At 31.9% G+C, this 25,412-nt stretch overlaps 1 protein-coding gene across 3 annotated transcripts; it reads left to right on the forward strand.

Annotated features, from left to right (window-relative positions):
- The first annotated feature begins 4,216 nt into the window (after positions 1 to 4,216).
- Positions 4,217 to 21,554, forward strand: LOC124832499 (exocyst complex component SEC5A-like). Of its 3 annotated transcripts, none has more exons than XM_047306718.2 (21): positions 4,219 to 4,739; positions 5,524 to 5,690; positions 5,823 to 5,914; positions 6,957 to 7,151; positions 7,311 to 7,438; positions 7,527 to 7,685; positions 7,958 to 8,068; positions 11,232 to 11,306; positions 12,781 to 12,915; positions 12,995 to 13,138; positions 13,456 to 13,599; positions 14,705 to 14,831; positions 14,914 to 15,124; positions 17,209 to 17,324; positions 17,580 to 17,811; positions 18,280 to 18,373; positions 19,087 to 19,164; positions 19,307 to 19,363; positions 20,192 to 20,341; positions 20,679 to 20,894; positions 21,128 to 21,554. In XM_047306718.2, exons 1-21 carry the CDS (start codon positions 4,374 to 4,376, stop codon positions 21,344 to 21,346), a joined length of 3,216 nt encoding a protein of 1,071 aa, XP_047162674.1. In that variant the 5' UTR covers positions 4,219 to 4,373; the 3' UTR covers positions 21,347 to 21,554. The 3 variants fall into 3 exon arrangements, 2 of the variants coding, with proteins under 2 accessions (XP_047162674.1, XP_047162675.1); XM_047306719.2 differs by having other exon boundaries at positions 4,600 to 4,739; positions 5,507 to 5,690; XR_015781524.1 differs by lacking the exons at positions 20,679 to 20,894; positions 21,128 to 21,554 and having other exon boundaries at positions 4,217 to 4,739; positions 19,087 to 19,199; positions 20,192 to 20,272.
- The last annotated feature ends 3,858 nt before the right edge of the window (positions 21,555 to 25,412 follow it).

Below are 25,412 nucleotides of genomic sequence, written 5' to 3' on the forward strand. Positions count from 1 at the left end.
TATATTGCAGACACCAATTATTAGAAAATTATATATAATTAGTAATATCAAAATAACCCCAAAGAGAGATAATAACATATTAAATTGATTTAATATTTGCAGTGTTTTTACCGTTCTTAAAAAGAATCACTATTTTTTTTTTCTCGACTTCTAAAATATCACTCAATATGTTTTTAACTATTTAAAATTAAAATCAATTCAAAATTTTATTATCTAAAATTTTTGGATCATAAATAGTATTAATATTTTATGTGTAAAGTAAACTTATGTTTTATTTTGTTTTTTTCTCTTTGATAATCTTTTCTCAAAATCATCATAAGATATATTATAAAAAGATTTATAAAACAAAATGAAAATTTTAAATAGACCTAAAAGTACTAAAGAATGACAAATGTTAGAGTGTTTCAATTCTTTAACTAACACATTAAATAATTTATTTTTAACTTTCAATTAGAACACATAACATAAATGTATGTTTATGTTTATGATATTTAAAATGTAAACATTTTGAGTGAATAGTACAATGAGATTGAAACCTATGGGCAGATACAACTGCAGTCTGCACAAGGTTTATGAGTTTTCTCTTTTTACTTATTATTTATGTTATGAGCATGATTTGTTGAGTATAAAATGAAAAATAAAATCATTTATATTTAATTTATTTTTCAATAGCTTTCTAAAAAAATAAAGAAGCCTCGTATTTTTTTAAATTTAGAGCTTCAATTAGAGAAAATCTTCTCTTAAATTTCAATTAGGATAATTTTAGATAAAAAGTAAATTTCTAACTTATAACCTAAAAAAAGCGAAATTAAATATTTAAATTTCAAATTTATAAAATGATCCTTTAATTATATACTTAAAAAATCTAACTCAATAAATATTGTCATTTTGCTTTTGTTTCTTGATTCTAGAACTCTCCTCCAATAAAAAATTTTGATTAATTTTTTTATAGTAACTATTTTTGTAATAAATTAGGAGTTAATTATATTTTTTCTTGTATTCAAAATGAACATTTTTTCTCAAGAAAAGACCCATGGGTTGGCCCTGGTCCACAGGGCCTTTGAAGATATTTTGGTCCCGTGGGCTTTTTCTACGAGGGATTTTTTAGCCCTGTGGATTTTTCTGACCCCAGCCTACGTGGGTTAGGGCCAAACCATGTAAGGGGGACCAAATTGACGGGTCTAAGCTTACGGGTGTTATCTAGTGAGTATATAGTGATGAATCTTGACTAATAAATTTGTAAATTAAAATAATATACTCAAAGTTTACATATTTAATCATTGTTATTAATAAAATAAAAATAAATAATTGAATTATTAACATGTGAAAAAATTGATTTTGTGTTGTTTTATTTTTACATTTAGTTTTCCTTTTATTATTTTTTAAAAATAAATATATATTTTTATTCTTCATATAAGTATATTTATTTTTTAAAAAAAATCAAGACTAAAAATGAATTATCATATGATAATAAGACACAAGTTATGAAAAAATATATAATAGTTAACTTTTTTATATACATAAAAAATTATTATACAAAAAAGACTCGTTAGATAAAAAAATATGAAACTAATATTTTAATATCAAATGGAACATGAGAGAGTTACTTTTTTTTATAATGAAAAAAAATATGGAATAAACTACAACAAAAATAATCAAATTATATTTAACTTAAAAAAAACAAAAAAGAACATGAAAGAACAGAGATGAACATAACAGTAAGTAAATCTGGAGGCAAGAGAGAGAAAATAAAAAAAATGTCCCATTAAGTCTTTTATTTTTTACTATATTTAATTTTATATTTTATCATTCAGTAGTGCAAATAAGTCAAACCACAACAAACATTAAGTGCAAAATAAGATACAAACTTGAATTGGAAAATCATATATATTAACTACACAAAAATACATAAAAATTCAATTTATTATATATAATCTCAACAAATAAACTTAGGTCTACTAATTGAAAAAATGAAAAAAAATTAAAATTAAATAGAAGGAGGTTTTTTTTCCAAGGCATCTAGTAGTTGCTCCAACCTCCAATCCCGTCTCCCATTCACATCTCCAACTTCAATTCATAGTCCCTTTTCAACTTACAAAGAAGAAAATCATCATGGATGAAGTGGAGATCCAATGAAGAGAAAGGAGAGCTTCATAGCATCTTTAGTAGCCTTTAAGAGTTTCTCTCAAGCACTTTAAGACATTTTTCTATTATACAAATTCGAAAAACCCCTAAATCCGTGCAGAAAATATGAATAAATACTCAATTTTGACATTCTAGCATTCACATTACTCGACAACTTAGAATCATCATATTCAATTAATTTAATTGTGAAAAGGGTAGCGTGTGCCAAAGTCATCACCCAATTTGGATGTGTGACACCTAACACCTTTGTTATATCACTCGATATTGGGTTACATTGCAATTCTATTTTGTCTCTGTGTTTACAGTGTTGGATATTATTCTTGTGGTGTCCAACGTGGATATTATTCTTAAAATAATATTTTAGTTGTCCAATTATGCTTTCTTAAGTATCATATTATTTTCTTCTACCATAATTATTTTTTATTTTTTTATTTGATAAACTTAAATGGAAATTAAAGATAAAACAAGTAAACATAAGACAATACAAAAATAAGATAAATTTAAAAATTAAAGAAGATAAAAGTTATAGTAGAGTTTATTTTATTAATAAAAACTTAGTAAAAGTCAACGTCACTAATTATGAAGTAACTCTTACCACTCAAAGATAAGATCTCAATATCCTCGTAGTGAGTCCATTCATTATCTTATTTCATATAACCTTTCACATTAATCATTTTAAAAGCCAACTATGTTGTGTGAAAAAAATATTTATATAAAAACATTGGACAAGAACGAGGAATGCTGTCATATTACTTATAATTTAAATACTTAAAAACATTGGACAAAAATGAAGAATGTTGTCATATTACTGATAACTTAAATACTCTCTTATTTGTTTAAGATATGTATGAGAATATGTTAAGAAAAAGGTTATAAGTAATTTTTTAAGAATAATAATTAAATAAACGATTGAATGCAAAATAAAAACACTATAATAAACAAAATACCAAGTAAACAAAGAATACATTCTAAAACAAATATTAGATACATAAATAAATGGTAAAGAAAAGTAACAAAACTAAGTATTTAATGGTTTGATTTAAGTAATTGAATTCCTGATATTTTTTTTGTTAACAAATTGATCCCCTTTTCTATTTCTTTTAAAACATTGTATTTTGAAATATGTCAAAATCAATTTAACTATATATCTTTAATACTGTTAAAATATAAAAAATTAATTTAGTTTGTAGTTAGAGGAAGGATATAACTTGAGATACACATACAAAATTTTAGTGTCCCACGATGTTGTCGAACTTGGTCTGCTATTGATGATTTTTGCAATATCATAGTATCGGATATCATTTATGCCTTGTTGATATATATTTTCCTCAATCAATATACTTTTAGATCGATCATAAACAATACAATTGATGCATGATTATCATCTAAATACACAATTAGCAACATTAAACATCAAACAAAAGCATAACCATGACTAGGAGATACTTAATAAATATTTCTTAATCACATGTATAACCAAAGATAAAATATAAATAATGAAAATAGATAAACACCTAAAATAAAATATTCGTTATCATAAACACCCCATTAATAATGAGACATTTTTATTCAAACGCTAGTTTGAACATCAAAGTATATAAATATCTTTTTTGAGAGTAGGATGAAAAAAATAAAAGTAACAATGTCAGATTAGTGATTTTATTAAATCTACTCACCCATATAAATATAAAAATAAAATCTAATTAGACACAGGTCTATTGAAATTAAACATGTATTTAATTTTGATAAGATATGTTATATATATATTTTTTTCATTTTTGACATATGACTGTTAAATCATAGGATGACTATGATTAGTGAAAACATTTAAAATGAACAATTTAAAAATCAGTTTTAAAAATAATATAAAATAATACATAATTAAAATGAGTTAAAGAGTTAATTAAAAACCAGTTCAAAATTTGATTTAAAACTAGTTTTTATATAAAATATACACAAATATTTCCAAAACAAATATTCATTTTAAAAATAAAACCTTGAAATATTCCATTCAATTTCGATACATATGGTCGATAAAAATGTTCTCACTCAATTAAAATCGAATAAAAAAGAAAAAGAGAAATTCCGGGGAAAATACATTGAGATTGGAAGATTCTCTCCTTCGAACTCTCCTTTCTTCTCTGTTTGTTTGCTTCTTCTCCCTCAGATCTAATATCCAGAAACCACACCCTCTCTTTCTCTCTCTTCCTTCGAAGGGAACTGCGACGATGTCAAGTGATAGCGACGAGGATGAGCTCCTCCAGATGGCGCTGAAGGAGCAAGCGCAGCGAGATCTCAACTACGGCAAAACCTCCAATTCACGCAAGCCCGTCGCTAACTACGTCCAACAGCCAAAGAAACCCGGGCCTCCGTCCAAACAGTCCAACTCCAAAAGCGGAGTCGCTGACGATGACGACGATTCTGAAGTCGAGATGCTCAGCATCTCCAGCGGTGACGAGGATAACGTCAAAGATCCGGTTGCCGCCTCAAGAACCCGAGGCGCCGCCGCCGCCGCCGGGAGACCGGCGCGCGATGACGATCGCGCCTGGGACGGCGAGGAGCCAAGTCGCTGGAAGCATGTTGACGAGGCCGAGGTAATGCGATCATCGCTTTTGTCAGTGCTTTACATTTTCGACTCACCGAATCAGTCTTATTTTATTCTATTAATTTGTAGTCTTATTACTCTCGAACCTAATCCCCCCATTATTTCGATAGGATTTATTGCTATAATCAATAAATATTCGCATACTTCTTCGTAATGCAAGAGGAGCTGTAGGAAACTCTGTATTTGCAAGTTGTGTTTTTGCAACTTGCGTGTTCCAACCTGATGTATACTGTGTACGTGAAATAGTAAATAATGTCTATATCAATTCCTTCTTTTAACAGCTTGTTCAATGTCTATCATGTTTCATGGCATTTTGGATTGTCTGCCATTCAAATGACATGTAATTGACAATTGCTACTTCTTATTATCTGTAGTGGAAAGTCTACAGGTAGTCAATAATATACTAATGACATCATAGATCCTATTATTGATGTCCATGTTGTAAGCTAGGCTGAGATTATGCTTTCCTTAAATGAAATGAATTCTTGGAGGGGTATGTGCCTGTTGAAAGGGATTATATTTGTAGGTATCTTATGTTTTATGGGATATACTTGGTCTGTCATTTCTGTTGTTTTGTTTCTTTCTTTTTTTGTTATTTATAGTTATTATTCACAATCATATATGGAATTTTTTGGAATATACTATTCATCACAAACTTGGAAGTTTGAAATTTAGATGCTTTGTTCATGGTCTATGAAATTAAAAAAATCCGTTTTATATGAAAGTACTTATGAAATTCTGTTTAATTTAATGTAGTTGGGCTTCTTTGACAGCTTGCTCGTAGGGTTCGTGAAATGAGGGAAACAAGAACAGCACCAGTGGCTCAAAAGTTTGTGCCTCCAAAATTTGAAAATAAAGCTTCTGCAGTGGGTAGAAAGGGTCTTACCTACTTACAGTCATTCCCTCGTGGCATGGAATGTGTTGATCCACTGGGGTTGGGGTAAAGTTCACTTTGATGCTTTTCTTACATTGTTTTTACTCTTTTTCCCTCCCTATGGTTTTGTTATTTCCATGCATCTTCAGTTCCATGGGGGATTAATCCTTGAGACTTATTTGTGTTGACATTTGGCAGTATCATAGACAACAGAACACTAAGGCTGATCACCGAGTCTTCACATACTTCTCCCAATATTGACAAGGATATTCTGGAAGGCAACCTACGTGGTAACTATTTTTATATTTAGATGTTATGTAGCATATTTACTTTAGAATATCTGCCTTTATAGTGTTCTTATTTTTTCATACGTAATATACTTTTTTTTTTCACACAAATCATGTCTTGTTACAATATTTGATAATGAGAAAAGAAATACTCTGGAAGCACTCTTACTATCAACCAGGACAGATGTGGTCTTGTTTTGTAGTTATCATTGATGCCAATTCATTGCAGTTCATTATTTGTCATTTTTCAATCGAGTAAAGGTTTTGCTTTAGGAAGGTAAACAGTAACATCAGACATTAATTTTGGTACTGAATTAGAATATGGAAGAATTTGTTGGTCAGTGGTTTTGGCCTTTGAATTGTGAGATAATGTAATGATCTGAATAGGACTTTTAATTATTAGAAATCATAGTTGAAAAGATGAAGATATCTTAGTCTTCACATTTCACCTAGGGTGCTTAGGCATCATGGCTTGGAGTGGAATCATAAACTTTAGCATGATGCTCTAACGTTTCCTGTTTCTTTAGAAACTGATTATATGATTTAAATAGGAGTATAGGACTGATCAAATTTTGGAGTTAAGTAATTCGCAACTCGGGACCCAAGGAAATTAATCTGCCATCAATAAATGGACACAAGAGCACAACAACTGGGATAAATTAAGGAAAGGTCCTCTATAGATCAGTGTTATTAAAAAATGGCCATGGGGTAATTCAGTGGCGGACTTTCTGCCAGTCACCACAACATGGCAGAGGTTAATAGTGTTTCACATGTTGGCTCACAGTGACTGTGTTGGGTGTTTGCAGAGTGGTGGTTCAGAGCTGCCATGGTGGAAATCCTGAACAGTGTACTTGAGAAAGATACAGAGGAATAAAATGAATTTAAGAGTGTGTTACCCTCTCTTAGGATTTCATATTTATGATAACTTTGAATACATAAGATACAATGTATGAGAGGGGTTTCATATTTTAGACTGTACTTGCGTTTATGTGTTTCTTCTTTAAGTGGTCATGAAGTTGATAGCATTTTTGTTGCCATTATACAGACAAATTGATGTATTTTTCGGAGCACTTTGATGCAAAGTTGTTTTTAGCACGGATACACAGTAATACCAGTGCTGCTGATCTGGAGGCTGGTGCACTTGCTTTGAAAACTGATTTCAAAAGTCGTACTGAGCAGAGAAAGCAGTTGGTTAAGGATAACTTTGATTGCTTTGTCTCTTGCAAAACAACAATTGATGGTATGAATTTATTTTTGCACTGTATTCAATTACACCTAGTTAAACTTACAAAATTGATATTTTACTCTTGACTGACTGACACTCCTATAATGCTCAAACTCTTACTCATTCTTTCTCAAGATTATTTTATTTTTGATGTGAAACATTTTTTTTTTCTAGATATTGAGTCAAAGTTAAGACGTATTGAGGATGATCCTGAAGGGTCTGGGACTTCCCATTTGTATAATATTATTCAGGGAGTCAGTTTGCAGGCTAACCGTGCTTTGAAGCCTTTATTCGAGAGACAGGTGGCTGAAGGCTTTGTTCTTGATTTTTTTGTGTGGCTGCTATTCTGGATTTGAAATAATTTATTCATGACTTCAATGAACTTTGTAGGCTCAAGCAGAAAAAATTAGGACTGTCCAAGGTATGCTACAGAGGTTTCGAACACTTTTCAACCTGCCAAGTACTATCTGTGGCAGCATTAGTAAGGGTGAATACGATTTGGCAGTCAGGGAGTACAAGAAGGCCAAATCAATTGCTCTACCCTCTCATGTACAAAACTTTTATATTTATGTGGATTTTTCTATTGTTCCCCATTTGATTTGTAAACGAAGTTTAATAATTTTAAGGTTTCTTGAAATTCTGGTATACATGCTCATACATTTTTTATTTCAAGTTTCATCCATCTATTGTAGCAATGTAAGAATTGCATCCAGTTTAGCATTATTAGTTTACGGGTATATCATGTTTGTGAATTTTTTTTTCTGGTTCTTCCAAGCATCTTTTACTTACTGGGCTTTACTAATCTTTTGGCCTCAAATCAGATTCAGGTAGGTATACTAAAACGTGTTCTTGAAGAAGTTGAGAAAGTGATGAATGATTTCAAGACCATGCTTTTCCAATCTATGGAAGATCCACAAATAGATCTAGCAAGTGTAAGTTTTTATTTCTTCAATTTACCTGGTAATAAATGAATTTATTTGCAAAGAAGCACTGGACTATAAACGAGGTTGCATTTCAGTATGCTTTACCTTTGATTTTGCTGACCTGTGACATTATTTCTGGTGCATCTTGCTTAGTGGAAACTGATTCATAACACTGCTTGACTTGGTTGTGCTTGCCAATTTAGAATGAAGTTGTTATTTTTTTGGTTAAAAAAAAAGCATAAATAAGAGCTGATGTTTACTTGCACAATGCATGTATTCGCCAATTTATCTCCTTTGATTTGTTTTGTCATGATATTTTAATGTTTATTGTAGCACATCTTGTTGGACATGCCACTGGTAGTGGGATTGTAGCAAGGTCTTTGGGTAGTTTGTGGGAGATGCTCATACTAGCTTGAAACAGTTGTGCTGGTGTTTTTAAGAAATTGCATTTCATTTGGACATGACATGGGTGTGATTTATTGGATTGAATTTTGAAGAAAATACTTCGGTGTGTGCAGCATAATTAAATCAAATCAAATCTATTGCTTATGTCATGCTAGTTAAAATCGTGATCCAGAGATTGTACGCGTCTACAATCTTCACTCCCTCTCCGATTTTGCTTCACTTAAAAATCACAATCTTCATAGATGGTAGTGGATCACCATTGTAAATTGCAACTCATGTAGGAGCGGCGATTCTTGCGGTGCTGTCCCTCCTAGCGGCGAGGGAGAAGCCGACAGAGCTCGTGGTGGTGCCTTTATCAATGGTGACTCTCGCGTCAACTTACCTGCATCAACTCTTCGTGAGGGGTAGTGGGAAACAGCTCTAGGGTTTATCTTAATAGGTTGAAATTGTTTTCTTACCTAAAATGTTTAGCCCATTTAAGCCCAATTTCTTAAAACTGTTACTGCACCCAAAGAATAACATAAAAAAAGTGTCTCTCTAGAAACAGCCCTTGTTGCACCTGAAAAAAAAAAGTGACTCTGTTAAATCTACCACGCACTGATAAAATAAAAGTGTGACTCCCCCCCTTCTATAACTGAGAAAAACTGCCACAACTGACTCCCTCTCTTCCCACAAGTGAAACCCCTGCTCTCCCTTTAAATGTGTTTAGGCTGCAGCTCTTCCATCCCCAAAATAGATAAATTTTCACTTTTTTTCAGCTATTTAATGATGATGTACTATTTTATTTTATATATTATGAAGTTCAGTTATAACTTTTGAGTGGCATATAATGATTTTTTGTGTGAATATAAATTTCATAAAATTTGTATGATCTTACTATCCATGTTACTATCTTTCGATTTATGATTGATATTTTCCTTTCTGATCTTGAGTAAGATCTCGATTTTGACTACCTTGCCTGTGTGATAGAATACTGAGGCTACTTATTCTTTGAGTTTCTGTTTGTTGATACTGCCCTTCCTTTCAAACCATGAGGCTTGGACACCTCTCTTGTTTGAAGTGACTCAGTGTTGGGCACAATTCTGACATTGACACCTATTGTGTTTGAAGTGTCAGTGTTGGGCAGGTTTCTGACGTTAACACCTCTCTAATATGTATTAGGCACTTCTAATTAGGCATCTAATTAAAAATTTTAGGTTCACATACATGAGCCAACACCTCTATATAACTCTGTTATTGAAGAAAAAAAGCACGGTTTTAACTTGAAAAGTTAATTTAAATATAACATAGAATATAAGAATAGTGTCTCTCACTTCCTTATCATAGAAAAATTGTGAAACTTAGCAAATTGGCTTGAGAAGTTGAATACGCCTTTCTTGAAACATAATGTCTTCTTGTTTTTGGATCTTTTTGTAAAGAGACTAACCCTTTGTTCGGATGCACACATTTTGGTGGGGACTGGGAGTTCAAAAGAATGATTTTTTCATTTTAACCATTAGGCAAACAATGATACAAGAGATTAGGTGGGAAAGGGGAAGGGAGCACCCAAAGAAAATTCACTTCTCTAGTGGCGTGAAATTGAATAATACGTGGGAGGAAATGTGTTATGGGCTTGGCTTTTGTCCTTCTGTGAAAATGTCTAAAGGTAAATTGAGTTTATTGATATATTTTTTAAAAATCATTAAGAAAAAATAGTATAAAAATTTTCATATTTGAAGTTAAACTATTGTTTTTAATTAGTGCAAAAAGTTTACAATATTCCTATTTCTTTCCACTTTCTTTTTCGATCATCTAACTTAGTAATAGGAAAATTTCACACTTTCATTCTATTTCGGTCTGTCTAAGCAATACATTTTTTCTAGTCTATTTTCCTTGTATTTACATGCTTTAAATTTCTTTCTATTGTTTTTTTTTTCTCACAATTCCACTCATCCAAGAAAACCTTAAGTACTCACATTATTATATTTGTCTCTTAATGTTCTTTTGTGAGGCTCACCATTATAGATTATAGGTTAATATACAAGAGAAGGACATTGATATTGATTTTTGGATAAGGTTGTACAGGAATATGCAAATGTTGGATGTTACTTTAGATCTCTTGTCATGTTGCATACATTTCATTTTATGATATTTCGTTGAGTTTTTGGACATTGGTCTCTTGCAACGTCTCCGTTGGACCTAATACTTCATAATATCAAAGTGGTTGTCATGTCCAATATGTAAAGAGATTTTTGATAGCCTTGCTGCATTCTGTTTTCTTACTACTAGTCTTTAGAATTTTATGCTTTTTAGGATAGCTTATCTTCTGCCCCCATTGTACTTTTCATCATTATTTACTTCATTTATGTTTTCATATCTATAAAAGGAAAAAAATAACTCACTGAATTTACTGTAGAACTACGGAAAACTCATCAAAATAAATCCCATAGGTCACAAATAGTGATAATGAAAAGGACTTTAGGGTAGCGTCATTTAAAGAATAGGCAGTTTTCTAAAACAGAATTTGATCTTTGTCATGATCATGATCGTGTTTGATTCTGTGATGTACTTGTTGAAGAATATTTAAGATATTACATAATGCTTATAATTTTATTGTTTGCACGGAGTGTAGTAAAACCTACCTTTACCTGTTGATATTTAATATTGTTTGCATGGAGAGCATCATGGACTGGTGATATTTAATATGGTGATTAAGTTAGAGATGGATTGCAATTATCTTTATTCTCTATTTGCTACGATGATTATAACACTTGGATTTTTCGTGTAGCTTGAGAATACTGTGAGGTTACTGTTGGATTTGGAGCCGGAGTCAGATCCAGTATGGCATTATTTGAATATACAGGTAAAAAATTCATACCCATGCTAGAATGAAATATATGCCATTTAATTTCCTTATTTACTTCTCAAGTTTTTTTTGACTGTATGCTAAACAGTATTGAGTAGTAAGGATTGAATGTCAATTGATAGAATGTTGCTGTTGTTGGCCTGATTTTCATAACACGATAATTTGTACCTGTATAATTTTATTAAGAAGTAACTGATCGTATATGATCGATAAAATTTAGATTATGTGTTATTATGAATGCTTTTATTTATTGTTGTACATATCTTTGTTATGTGAGGATATCACATCTATTCTATTGTATTGATTTCTTTTTCAAAATTGTGTTGACCCAATAGACCTATTGCCTCTGTAGGATTTTATTTTTCTTTTTGTGATCCTTTCTCCTAGTTTCCGATTCTATGTTCCAGTACCGCCTTTGTCAAGTCTTTTGATAATGTTTCTGGTGACCTCATTTTTCTCCAGCAAACACAAGGTTGGGATTGTGCTGGGTTGATCTATCCAATCGTTGATTCAAGCCACCCATCCTCATGTGGTGGTTCAATCTTTTCCCTATCCTTAGGTTATCTGGAAAAGAAACAAAATTGTTTTTCCCTTATTACGATAAGGGAAATACTCAAATTATTGGGTGTTTTGATGTTGACTGGGTGGGGCACCGAGCAACAGAGGCTCCACTTCAGCAGGGCATTGTGTTCTTGTTAGAGGCAATTTAATATCTTGGAAAAGAGATAACATGTTGTGGCAAGATAAAATGCAGAATAGGGCAATGACATTATCTACTTGTGAGCTCATATGGCTGAACTGAAATAATACTCAAAGAACTCAAATTCGATGAAGGTTCCCAAATACACCTTATATGTGACGACCATGCAGCATTACATATTTCCTCTAATTCTTGTCTTTCATGAGAAGATTAAATATATTGAAGTAGATTGTCATTTCTTAAGAGAAAAACTAGAGTCTAGGGACATCACCCACAATATTTGTCAACTCTAGTGAATAGTTGGCTCACATATTCACCAAGTCTCTAAGAGGATCAAGAATTGGTTATATTTGCAGCAAGTTGGACACCTACAACTTACATACCCCAACTTGAGAGAAAATGTTATAGTTTTAGAATTAAGGAATTGATCCTAGATAATTAAGAATATCTAGATTATATATGTGTGTGTGTGTGTGTGTGTGTGTGTATAAATATATATTATATTAAGAACATTTTTACTTATAATCTCTATTTATTGCATTGGTTCCTCTCTTTTCAATATAAACAAAGTACTTGTTCTCTCTTTGAAACACATGATTTAAGCTCAATATTTTTCTCTTTCCTATAGTTCAACAGTACTAACTGCCCCACCTAAGTATTTCACACATTTATTTTTGTCACCCTTTGGGCTCTAGTTATCTCTGAACTTATCACTCTCACTTTCATTGTGATGGCCAAATTTTTGAGTCTTTTGGGTTTTTTCCTTCACAGAATCAGAGAATTCGCGGTCTGCTCGAGAAGTGCACTTTAGATCACGAGACTAGAATGGAAAATTTGCATAATGATTTGCGTGACAGGGCTCTTTCTGATGCCAGATGGATGCAGATTCAAGATGTGAATGATTCTGTAAGTTTATTGTCATTAAGCTAGGATAAATTTTTGGGGTTGGCATTTTTTTAATATTGTTTTTGTTAACCATTGTCAGTCAGATATCAACTACTCCCCTATTGGTGAAGAGGTTGATGGTTTAAGAGGAAGGTATATCCGTAGATTAACTGCAGTTATTGTCCATCATATACCAGCATTCTGGAAAGTTGCTCTGTCTGTTTTCAGTGGAAAATTTGCTAAGGTATTGTTATTTGGGAAGACATGTGCTTGAATTATTTGTAAAATTTTATTTTCATTGAGTTACATGATATCTGAAATCTTTTATTTATTCTGAATTACATTATTTATAAAATTTTATTTTCATTCTTTTGAGTTTTTAATTTCTCTTCATTGATAATATTGCGTCTTGGCTCCATTACTTCTGGAAATGCAGTTATGATATTTTTTTTTGTATTTTACCATTCTATATATTTTATTATAGTTTTGTTTATTTTCTTAAACTTATCACCCATAATTACATCTGCCATATATTTAGGGGGCCCTTTTTTCTTTTTCCAGTCTTCCCAAGTTTCCACTGATTCAAATTCCAACAGTTCTGCAAATAAAATTGAAGAAAAGGCTGGAGATGTGAAATACTCAAGTCATTCTCTGGATGAAATTTCCGCAATGATATGCAGCACAATATCACTGTATGGAGTCAAGGTAATTATTGTGTTCCCATGACCGACCCTTTCTTCTATGAAAATTTTTATTTTCTGACTTATCAGCTTCTTTATAGTATACATGGAGAATATATCTTCTATTTTTCTCTATGCAGTGTTGTAAATTGTTTTAATAGCATGTTCTTTTTACTTTTCTATTTATTTAGTTTCATCTCTGATTTAGCATCATGTCAATTTGGAGATTTGGGTTAGAAATGTTTGTTGAATTTTCTGGGTTAGATTTCATAGGTCCATAATGAAGGCATACAGAAGCAGGGGGGGGGGGGGGGGGGGGGCGGGCTGGGGAATAAAAGAGAAAAGGGAAAATGAGCCTCAAACTAGGCCTGGTTGTGTATGAGAGACGAGAGGTGGTGCAGGTTGCACTGTCTGTAGTAAAAAGGAAGAGAAGTTGGGCATAACTTATGCCCACCTTCTAGGAGAGTTAAAGAAGGGATAAACAAGAATATTGAAAGAAGAGGGAAGTGAATTCATAGTTGTACTTAAAATTCTCTTCAATCTAATGTATAATAGTGGATTTTCTCTGTTTTTAGCTATGTTTCAATACAAATACTCTTTTGTTCATATTCAAATTGTGGTACCTATCAGATTTTTCTGTTCTTTTGTCTGGCTATAGATGTCCACAAAGAGTGCATTTTTATTTTACATTAAAACCTCTTACTAGAGGTAAGAAGTGCTTTTGTCTTGTGGTCTAGATAATGTTTTTTTACCCTTTTCTTGTGCTATTACACTATAACAAAGTTTTCAGTTAGTGCTATCGGTCTTTATAGTGATGAGTGAGCTCTTATCATATAGTCTATATTGAATTTAACTTAGATGACTTGTTTATTCAGTCATATATATTTACTTTTTCTTTCATGAATATCTGGCTTGTATTTTCACCCTCTTCTTTTTCTCTGTAGTCCTATTCTTGATATTTGAAAGCCTATTTTTTTTATTATATAAACTTAAAAGCACTACATGATAAAACTTACTCTAGTAATTTAGAGAAGTATGTATACTGCAACATGGTTGATTTGACAAACATAATTTTTCCGTTTCCTATTTGTTTTGCTTGTATGCTGATACCCAACCTGCTATTGGTGTAGGTTACCAACATTTTTCACGATCTGGAGGAATCAAATGTCCTCCGGTCCTACATGAGTGAGGCAATAGAAGATATATCTAAAGCATGTGCAGCTTTGGAATTGAAGGAAGCCGCACCTCCTATTGCTGGTATCAGTTCTTCAAATCTAGAAGTTGTTGTCATTTATTAAGGTTTTGATCTTGAGTGCATATGTCACTCCCTTTGTTGCAGTTTGTGCCATCCGAACATTGCAATCAGAGATTATAAGGATCTACGTACTGAGGCTCTGTTCTTGGATGCGGGCATCAGTTGATGAGGTTTCAAAGGATGTGACATGGGTTATTGTTTCAATTCTTGAAAGGAATAAATCCCCATACGCAATCTCATTCTTGCCTTTAATGTTCCGTTCAGTTGTAGCTTCTGCAATGGATCAAATCAATTTGTAAGTTTTAATATATTCATATAGGATCTGATTCCTTAAAGTGAAGTAAGCGAGTAGAATGGAATATAAACCCAACTATTTGGTGTTAGAGTATAATACTATTCTAATAACGAGGCAGGTGATTAGTTTCATTTTTCCTTCTTTTGCATATGGGATGCAAATTCATAGTATAATATCATCTCCTTCTGAGTATGTTAAGGTGGCTGTCCAATTGGCATTTATCTCAATTGGCGGATTTGGTTACATGAGCCAGTTCCCACTGAACCATAGCAGACACAATTTTTTTGTAAAACCACTTAGAGCTTGGTCTTTTTCTCTAATGTTTTATTAGGTTGCTCTCTAAAAATTTTAAAAAGAACAATTTTTTAATTTGATCATCTTTCCTTACTGGAGCTTTTATTGGTCTTCTCATATGATGAAATTAACTCGGTTGATTTTTGTTTGGTAATCATACTAGTCAATATTTTCTCATTAAATTTTCTTCCAGGTTGATTGATTCCTAATCCTAGTTATGGTGCATGAGATATTCATTTCCTTATTTAATTTTTATAAAGATTTATTTCATGCAATTAGTTTGCTTTATTTATATTACAAGGGAAGCTGAATATCATATTTTTTGCCTATAACTTTCCACCCCATCTCCTTTAAATCTAACAATTAAATGAGTTACTTTTTGGAATTCGTTCTGCAATAGGAAAGAGAAAGACATTAATCTGAAACCGTGTGTTTTTAATGCAACATGAATTCTTTATTCATGTTAAGAAAAAAATAATAAATACAATAAATAGAGGAGATTTGATATGCTCTAATAATTAATGAAGATGTTCCTAATAATACATTATAACGTAAATATTCTTAATTATATACTATCTGTTCCTTATTTCTATAACTATGACAGAACCATTAGATTAAAAGAAGATGAAGGGTGAGTAGGAGTAATTTGATCCCTTATTTTATATGATATGCATGTGTGTGTGTGAGAGAGAGAGCCAGAGATTTAACATCCCTCCAAAATTCCAAATTGTAGCCGTGCCACTTGTTTCCACTTGTTTACACCGGAGAGCAGTTACAGAGGAGTCTTTAAACTAGTTGAGAACTCAAGAAATCTCAATAAGCTTTACTAAGTGGGACCTGATGTGATTAAGGGGAGGGATGAAACCTATATATGGATTCTGCACTACTGTAGCTGACTTGTAATGGGTCCCACCTTTTTCCAGGGGGTGACGTGTATAATACCATTCTCACATGTGAAGGGATGGTGGTGCTTGTTCCGTCATGTTAGAAATCTCTTGAAACCCATAAATGTAGGCCTGTGGCCCATATGCCTTTCTGACCCATGAAGATTATGTTATGGAAAAAGTTGCTAGTAGCTATAAGGCAGGATATGTTAGCTTCAGTGTTTGCTTTGCTAAAGATTCGACATAGTCAGCTCAGCTGTGTTCAACCCATGTCCTGGTTGACTCAAATAGATTGCCCACAACCCCTCAAGTAATAATCCGGTGCATATCCCTCTAGTTTTTATCCTAAAAGGCATAAGCTATTGTTATGCTCTGTCGGACTGTTAGCAGTTCCTCAAGTGTTGTGCCCAAAAGATGTAGGCACTTGTTCTACTTGGTTAGATGGCTGGACGATCCACATCTTTTGGCATTCCATAGCCCATTACGTGGGGTTGAAACTATGGGTTGTATATAATGGGAACATAACTATGTGAAATTTTTTGCAAAATGATCCAAGAAAAATAGTTTTAAACCCTAGTTGTTAATAGAAGTTGAATAAGCCAAGAACTATTTAAATTATATGTTGTTAACATCAGAACTTGTGTTTAATTTGTAAGAGTTCATTTTCTTGATTGTTGTAGGGACATAGTTGAAGATTTCTCTGTAGTTTATCTCTCAACTTTATTTTTCTAGTTCACTGTCTTTGAAGCGAAGTTTAAAGTTTCTGTATATCATAATATGCATCAACAAGAAAAAAAAAATGTCAAGATCTTAATTTGGATAAAAGACCCTGACCCCGACTTTACAGTTATTATTTTCTTTTTTCTGAAAATTAGGGCTAATATTTTTCTATGATGATCACTTCAGGATGCTTCAGTCCCTAAAGAATGAGGCAACAAAGTCAGAGGACATGTTTATGCAACTTCAAGAAATTCAAGAATCTGTCAGACTTGCGTTTTTAAACTGCTTCCTGGATTTTGCTGGTATGTTGGATTTAGTTAATCTTATACCCAATTGCGTATCTTTCCAGGTAAATAAAATTAAAGAAAACAGAAGTAAGATAGTTAAAGAACATAATGGTGGTGTAGCACATAAAGGTTCAGTTTTGTGTCAGCTTCTGTTTAATTGTCAGGTAGTGTAGAGGATATCCATATAAATGAAATTAAACAAAACAAAAGTAAGATGGTGCCGTAACACACAAAGTTTCTGTTATGAGTCAACTTCTGTTTAATTGTCAGGTAGTTTGGAGCGTATAAGTTTCGAATTTGCCGAACAGAGAATGGACGAAGAGGGCTCCCAGTTACCAAATGGATATATTCATGAATCAAAAAATATACCATCTGATCATCATGGAGGTGTTACTGATCCCCATCAAAAGTTATTGATTGTTCTAAGCAATATCGGATATTGCAAAGATGAACTTTCATATGAGTTGTATAACAAATATAAACACATCTGGCTGCATTCCAGGTACTTTGTCCTTGTTCTTCCTTTATTATATAAAAAATTCTGGTAAAATATTGTGGAATTCATCAGGAAGGCATGCTATTAAAGCTAAATGAGGTTTGCTGGCTTTGTTAGGCTGCAACTTGCACGCTAACCATGCTAGAAAATTATCATTTGGTTTGTTCTGACTTCACATCAGAAATTTCTTATGTTTTTTTAATTAGTCAGTCTTTCCTTTTGATGTCTTCCCTCTTAGTAATTTGCTTGTCATCTTTCATTCAATATGATATTATGTATATATCTCTTTTTCTTTAAGATTGTGATTCAATTTGGCTAGCAATAAATTTCAACTAATTAAATTATTATCTTGTGACCATCTTGTATATCTAATCTTTGCTGTGACTGACTAGTCACTCTGTTGTATTCAATTTTCTAAAGATATTTTATCCTGTCTTCGAGAGCATTCTGATTCCTGATTTGATTTTAATTCAGCGGGAAGGATGAAGGAAACAGTGATGTAAAAGATCTTGTGAACAGTTTCTCAGCGCTTGAAGGGAAGGTCCTTGAACAATATACTTTTGCAAAGGTAAAATGAGAAATATATCCTTCATGGTCTTCAAGAAAATAACTAGGTTGGAAATAGATGAGTATAGAGGCTGTAATGAGAGTTATACGGGCATTTAATTAGTAATTTCTTATTAGGTTTGTGAATTATAGTTGATTTTTCTATAAGGATTATCTGAATCATCTGAAATAATTCACAGTTTTCATGATTGGTTTATGGAGAAATAATCAGTTAGAAGAATAGAGTAATATAATATAATCATATTATACGCACTATAAATTAGAAGGTTTTGTGCATTGACCGGTATTAATCAGCTGCCTGTCTTTGCTCCAACTCTACCAACCTGTATCTGTGCAGTCTAAGTTTCAGTCATTGACTTTGAATTATGAAATAAAACAAATGAAGAAATTACTATCTGCTCCTGCCTAAGTTATGCAAAATTCTAAATATCAGATCAGCTAATAACAGATGGTCAATGACTAGTTTCCAACAATAAAATCTTGATGTATATGTTGTGTTGTGTTAGATGTGCTGGAATATTGAATGTTAAAAATACTGTATAACATTTAAATTAGATTAATAGCTGTCCACATTAATATAGTCTGGGTATTCTGAAGCAGGAAGAACTAGGGTAGTAAGTTGTAGCACTATGCTTACTCATGTTGGAAAATTTTGCGCTGGATATGCCTGCTTTCACTATTCACTACCATGACGATTTGTTGTGTTCTCATTAGGCAAACTTGATCAGATCTGCTGCCATGAATTATCTGCTGAATTCTGGCATTCATTGGGGAGCAGCGCCTGCAGTTAAAGTGAGGAGCTAATGACAATAGTTTGTGTTGTAAATGTGACTGTTCTCATTATTTGTTTGTTTTCCTCTGAAATGAGTTTTAGTTTTTCTTATGGAAAATGATGTTTTGACGTGATGTTCAATTTTATGTTGGTCTCTTCCAGGGTGTCCGTGATGCAGCAGTAGAGTTGCTGCATACATTGGTAGCTGTCCACGCAGAGGTAATGTAATGATTGCAAGTAATTTGGGATTATGTATCCTACTCTTGCTTTTTAATAAAAGGTGAAGATTAATTTTACTTGAAAGAAATAAAAGGAAAAAAGAGCATTGGAGTACAAGATATCTTCCATAGGATCACAACAAAATCTAAAAAAAAGGCTCTTTCGCCCTATCTTTGCTATATAGGTTAATACCGTATGCTTAACAGAACAAAGGCTATTGACATTTTTGTTTCCATTCCTTATTATTGTATGTCTTCATTATAAATAATACTCATGAGCACTCAACACACGGGATTTGTTATATTAATTATCTGTTTGTCTCTTCTCAACATGGTGTATCAAAACAGTACCATCTTCTTTGTCACTAATATTTTCAATAGATACCTAAGTACTGAAAATATAGAATTAGATTACACTGCTACAAAACCCTTTTCAGTTATTGCTGGACAGTCTACGACAGTACTACAAGTCTTGTATAGATAACACTTGTTAAGAAGGGTCTTTTCTATAACAAATAGATTTTGAAGGAATATTTGTGTTCAGAAGTTAAGTTTATGGTCACTTGACTTGCATATTCTTTTCGTTGACCTTGTGTGAATGTTGTATTTTGCTAAACTTTTGGTGTTAGTTCAGTTTAGACGCCATTTGTCTATACTGCATTGGAGTGAATAATTAACGTGAAGATGGTGCATAGATGATTTTAGTCAACGTAATCCTTGCATTAGAAACCTAGTTCTTAAACTTTGCTTTTGCATTTACAGTTTAAACAATTGCTTCATTATATTTTCTTGAAGGTAGTCTTCTGAGATGCAATGCTTTTTGTCGTAGGTTTTTGCTGGTGCTAAGCCTCTCTTAGATAAAACACTTGGCATTCTTGTGGAAGGCTTGATTGACACATTCATCAGCATTTTTCGTGAAAATGAAGCTACTGATCTCAGTGCACTTGATACAAATGGGTTTTGTCAGCTCATGCTTGAGGTAAGTTATGGTAGTACTTTGGCGTATTAAACCATCAATGATAGTGGACATGGCATACTAAGCTCTCGCTGAAGCTTGTACCGTGCCTTGATTTAGGAATGGGGCATACTTACCCTAGATTTTGGTGTATTTGGAAAAGAAAAATAAAGATGTATAGTGTGTGTGTGTGTGTATATATATATATATATAACACCTTTGTACGCTGGGATTTGTAATATATTTTTATATAATATGATAAAACACAAAAAGCTTCATGCTTCATGTTCTTTACCTGCACAGTATAAATTTAGGCCTGACATGATTATATTGTTTGATTAATCGACTTGTATCTCTGCAGCTTGAGTACTTCGAGACTATATTAAACCCATATTTTACATCGGATGCTAGAGATTCCTTGAAGGCTTTACAAGGATTACTTTTGGAAAAAGCCACGGAGAGTGTGACCGATGCTATCGAGAATGCAGGACATAATCGTCGGCCAACTCGCGGCAGTGAAGATGCACTTGCAGATGATAAGCAACAAGGAACAAGTATATCTCCAGATGAGCTCATTGTAAGCAATTAGTCTGCTGCCCTGTTTACTTGTGGCATGTCTAAATACTGATCAATTGGGTTTCATAGCTTGAACTGGATTTAACCTTGGTAGTTAGTATAGACTCGTTTAGTTATATGAAAATGAGGTTTATTTTGTCGTAGGTTGTCTATGTTTCTGAAGCAGTTCTAATACGTTGTGTGCTGAATTTTGTTGCTATAATTACTATCTAAAGCTGTATTTCTGTATTTCAGTCTCTTGCGCAGCAGTACAGTTCCGAGTTCCTTCAATTAGAGCTTGAGAGAACACGCATTAACACAGCGTGCTTTGCAGAATCTATTCCTTTGGACACTATGCCAGAACCAGCCAAATCTGCCTACTCTCCCTTCAGGAACTCAATGGATTCTCCTAGCAAAACCTACAGAGGCACCAACAAAACCGGATCCTCTAATTTCCCTCGGCATAGACATTGATGGGTATAGAGTAGCATCCTTTTTCTTTGTTTGCCTATTATGTATTTATTGTAGTATATTTTTGATTTAGTAGTTAAAGAAAATTTGTATTCTTTGCACTGTTACCTCTCTGTAAAGGTGGATGGCAATTACCACATATAATGAGTTTTGAAACATATGTCGGCATTCCCGTATGCCAACCGTGAGTGCAGTAAGTTTTGTTATTTGAGTTGAATGAGTTATTTGGATGTGAAGATAAATGAGTGTAGTAGCTTATCAATCATCTCGGCAAAGCCTTGCGTTAAACAAACCAAAAGAATGTAGGCCGTTTATTTGATCAATCAAATTTAAAGTAATGGTTCTCGTGAAATCTTGATTTTTAGTGGTTAAGATTTTCAATTCACAAATTTCCGTACCAGTATATAAGCTGCACTACATAATTTTTCGTGTAAATTTTTTGGAATTGTTTTTTCTTATGAAAGCATGATTGTAACTCTTGGATCATCATTTGATGCTTCACAAAGTTTTTATTATCACTATTATTATTTTATGTCGGTGGTTTTGATATTCATATTCTCTATGGCAGCATTATATTATTTTGATGTCAGAGATTGGGAGAAGGAACATACTGAAGTGGAATTAATAAAAAAAAAGTTAATGATTAAAGTTTCGATGTATAATTATTTTCCTCCGTTAGGATGCTCAGAATCTGGGCAATTATTTATTTTGAAAGAGTAGCAATGGATATTTTTACTGATTAAAATTATTGAGATGTGCTAAATTATATAAATCTATATTGATTGATCTATTAAAAATTACCAAACTTTCCAAATTTTACACATTTATAATTTTAGAATTCTAACTAAATTTTACCTAGTAGTTATTTTTAATAATGCAGTACTATTGCTTTATAAAAAAACGGGTTAAAAGTGTCTTCCTTGTGAGCACTTCTACCTTTACGTCAGATGGACTGATCTAATTGGAGAAATATTAGTTGAGTGGTCATATAGAACTTTAAATATCTATTAAGCGCTCAAATGAGATTTACGGAATAAAAGAAAACATTATGGGAAGATGAAAGAACATTAATATGATCTCGATGGTTGCTTTTGTTACCCTTGATGAAATTTCGGAAACAAGATTTCATTCACATTCTTGTATGTATTATTTACCTCATTAAATGTAAATTTGGTTGAGAAACTAGAATAAACAAAAGATAACAAGAATTTTTTTCAAAACGAATATAATTCAGCCAAAAAAAAAACCACAATTAGGGTTTTAAAATTTTGGAGTAATCTCGTGCGTGCGAAGAAGGAAATTGAGATAAAGGAGTAATGGTTGTTAAATTTTGATACATACTGATGCAAGAAGTCTCGGTGCGCTTTAGGCGTTTTTGCTTTTGGCACATAAACATTCATTGAACGAAACGTGAATCAAATGTCCCAAATGCAAGGTTACCTACCATTCTTTCCCTGCAAAAACAGCTTATCCCATTAGACACTTCGTCTGTCTGCACAGTGTCTTCTTACTGTCAACAAAGCTCTCATCAATTATAAAATCCACTTTAAAAAAGTTCTTATAATTAATATTCCACACACACGTATTCATAAAAACACCTACTATAAAAAAAGATAGATGAAAGGAATTCGGGATGTCACCTAAAACGATTGACAGGAGGTGTAATACTCAAAAAGCACAACACAACTTAATTAGGTCAACACAAGGGTTTTTTCCTGGATTTTCTTTAAAAAAAGGTATACAAAAGAGTATAAAAGGCAATGATTTAAGGAATCTCGTTATATCATAATAATGTAAAACCCATGCTCTATGATTCTGTTGTTCTGTAAAGAAAAAAACACGATTTGTTGTTTAAACTTTAATTTAACAAAGTAAAAATAGTAAAGTGTTTTATTTTAAGCAGCATAAATATGGGAATTTGTTTTCAATATATATTAATTAAAAACACCTTTTCTTTTTATAAAAAAATCGTAACTTATCTAGTCATCGGTATTTGGTTTCTAGTTAGTTTCTTCCAAAGTTTAGCATGTCATTATTGTTTTATGAAAGAAAAACAAAATAGTGACCTTTCATATAGCATTGATTAATTAATGAGACCAAAGATACCTTAATCTATTATAAGTACATTGAATTATCTAATGATAATTGCTTCTACAAGACCGGTAGAGTAATATCAATTTTCGAATAGTTTGTATTAAGTGGTTTTTATTTTTTTGTCTGTTTAGTTTTTAAAGTTTTTTGTTAGTCCAAAATGGTTTGGATGGTATTTGGAAAAAGTATTATGATACTAAAATCAGTGGGTGATTTATTGAAAGTGTATTAAATGTTATAATGTATGTGTGTCAACAATCATATCTTAGTCTTTTATTTATAGGTGATGTTCAAGGGTTTTACCTTTTTGTTGACCTAATCATTGTTCAATTATACTTTAATCAATATTAATTAGTTGATTTGTGATTATTTTTGGCTAAATATTAATTTCACCTTTATTCTACAATTAGTCAATCTTGCTAGTTATCAGGGTGGCTGACCCATAGTCAATTGAGACTTTAAATATTGTATTAATCTGACTTTTATACATGAAATTAATAATTTTTGAAATGTTTGGAAACGATAATTGATTAAGTGAATTTAAATAAAGCATTTGAAAATTGACTTGCTCTACCGCATGAATTTGGTTTTTGATATTTTTGCTTAAGAAAAAATAAAACAAAGATTTAGTCCTTACATTTAATCCTATTTTTACTCAAGCGAAAATAAAGTTTTAAATAAACTTGCTTTTAGCCTTATTTTCACTTGAGTGAAAGCAAATATTTTTTTCTAAGCAAAACTAACATTGCAATTGAACCCTGTTTTGATTAGATTTTCACTCAAGTGAGCTAATTATCACTTGAAGAAAATATTTTGCTCAAGCTTTTTTTTTGAAATGTTATTTTTTCTCTTCTTGCTCTTTGATGGATTATATTTGAATTTATATCATAATTAATTTAAAATGAATATTAGTTTGTATATTTAATTATTTTTGTTTAAGTGAATTATTTTGTATGGAAATGATTATATAGAATGATAAGACTTGTATTGATTTGTGGTTACATATTTAAGATGATATGTGAATTAATATTTGATTTGTAAGTATTAACACTTATGTTGTAATAAAGATTAATTCATTGATTATCTAAGTCACACATAAACTAAAATATTAAGTGGTGAGAAGTTGAAAGAGAGTTTCTATACATCTATAACATGTAAACATGTAATGTTTGTGTTGTAATGAATTTATCTTAATCCATTATCTTAATTTCCCTTATAAATCTAAGTCTTATGTATTAAATCAAATGATAATATCTAATAAAATATACTTAATATAAGTTTTAAACAATACTAATCGATATTTCACTTTTTAATATATTTTATATATTAATATGTATGATTTTCATAAACTTTATATTAGTGTTTTTGATGAAATTGAATTATTTTTTCATCTTTTAATCACAATGTTTCCATATATATATATATATATATATATTGTTTCAGTTTAATTGGGGTTTGAGGTTGTCCGTCTTCAATCCTAGCCTCTTCTGTCTACAGATATGCCCTTCACTATGCCAATTTGTTCGTCCAGTGTTTAAGTTGTCCTCCTGGCCAGGGGTGATCCTGCAGAAAATACTCTGACGCTTAAGTAAAAAAAAATTGTCCCTTGTGTATTCTGACAGTAATTTTGAATAAGATGATCTTACTTGAACATTAATATTGTATTTATTGGCCTCATAATTGTCCAACCCATTAATTGTATTAATTATTCATTAATACAATATATTTGTGCAATATAATTTGCCAATCACCCATAAATATCATATATTTGCCTTTGATAATTCAGTGATCGCGAACCAAGTAAGATGAATGTCATTAATGGTCAGTTAATATATTTAATCCAGAAGGTCACCCATCCCAGAATTGCTCCAGGCTAAGCACGCTTAACCATGGAGTTCTTATGAGTCAGGCTACCGAAAAGCAAATGCATTTTGGTGATATGAGTAGTCAAATCAATTCCTTTAAGCTATCCTTCAAC

The sequence above is a fragment of the Vigna umbellata genome, chromosome 8 (genome assembly GCF_029865625.1).
Source record: "Vigna umbellata cultivar VRB3 chromosome 8, Vumbellata_1.0, whole genome shotgun sequence".
NCBI lineage: Eukaryota > Viridiplantae > Streptophyta > Magnoliopsida > Fabales > Fabaceae > Vigna > Vigna umbellata.

Bases quoted from the DNA above. Each gene is read 5' to 3' on its own strand.
- LOC124832499 (XM_047306718.2), top strand. From the start codon at position 4,374: ATGTCAAGTGATAGCGACGAGGATGAGCTCCTCCAGATGGCGCTGAAG. The intron at 7,439-7,526 runs GTGGCTGAAGGC...TGAACTTTGTAG, and splicing joins AGCCTTTATTCGAGAGACAG to GCTCAAGCAGAAAAAATTAG. The intron at 11,307-12,780 runs GTAAAAAATTCA...TTTCCTTCACAG, and splicing joins GGCATTATTTGAATATACAG to AATCAGAGAATTCGCGGTCT.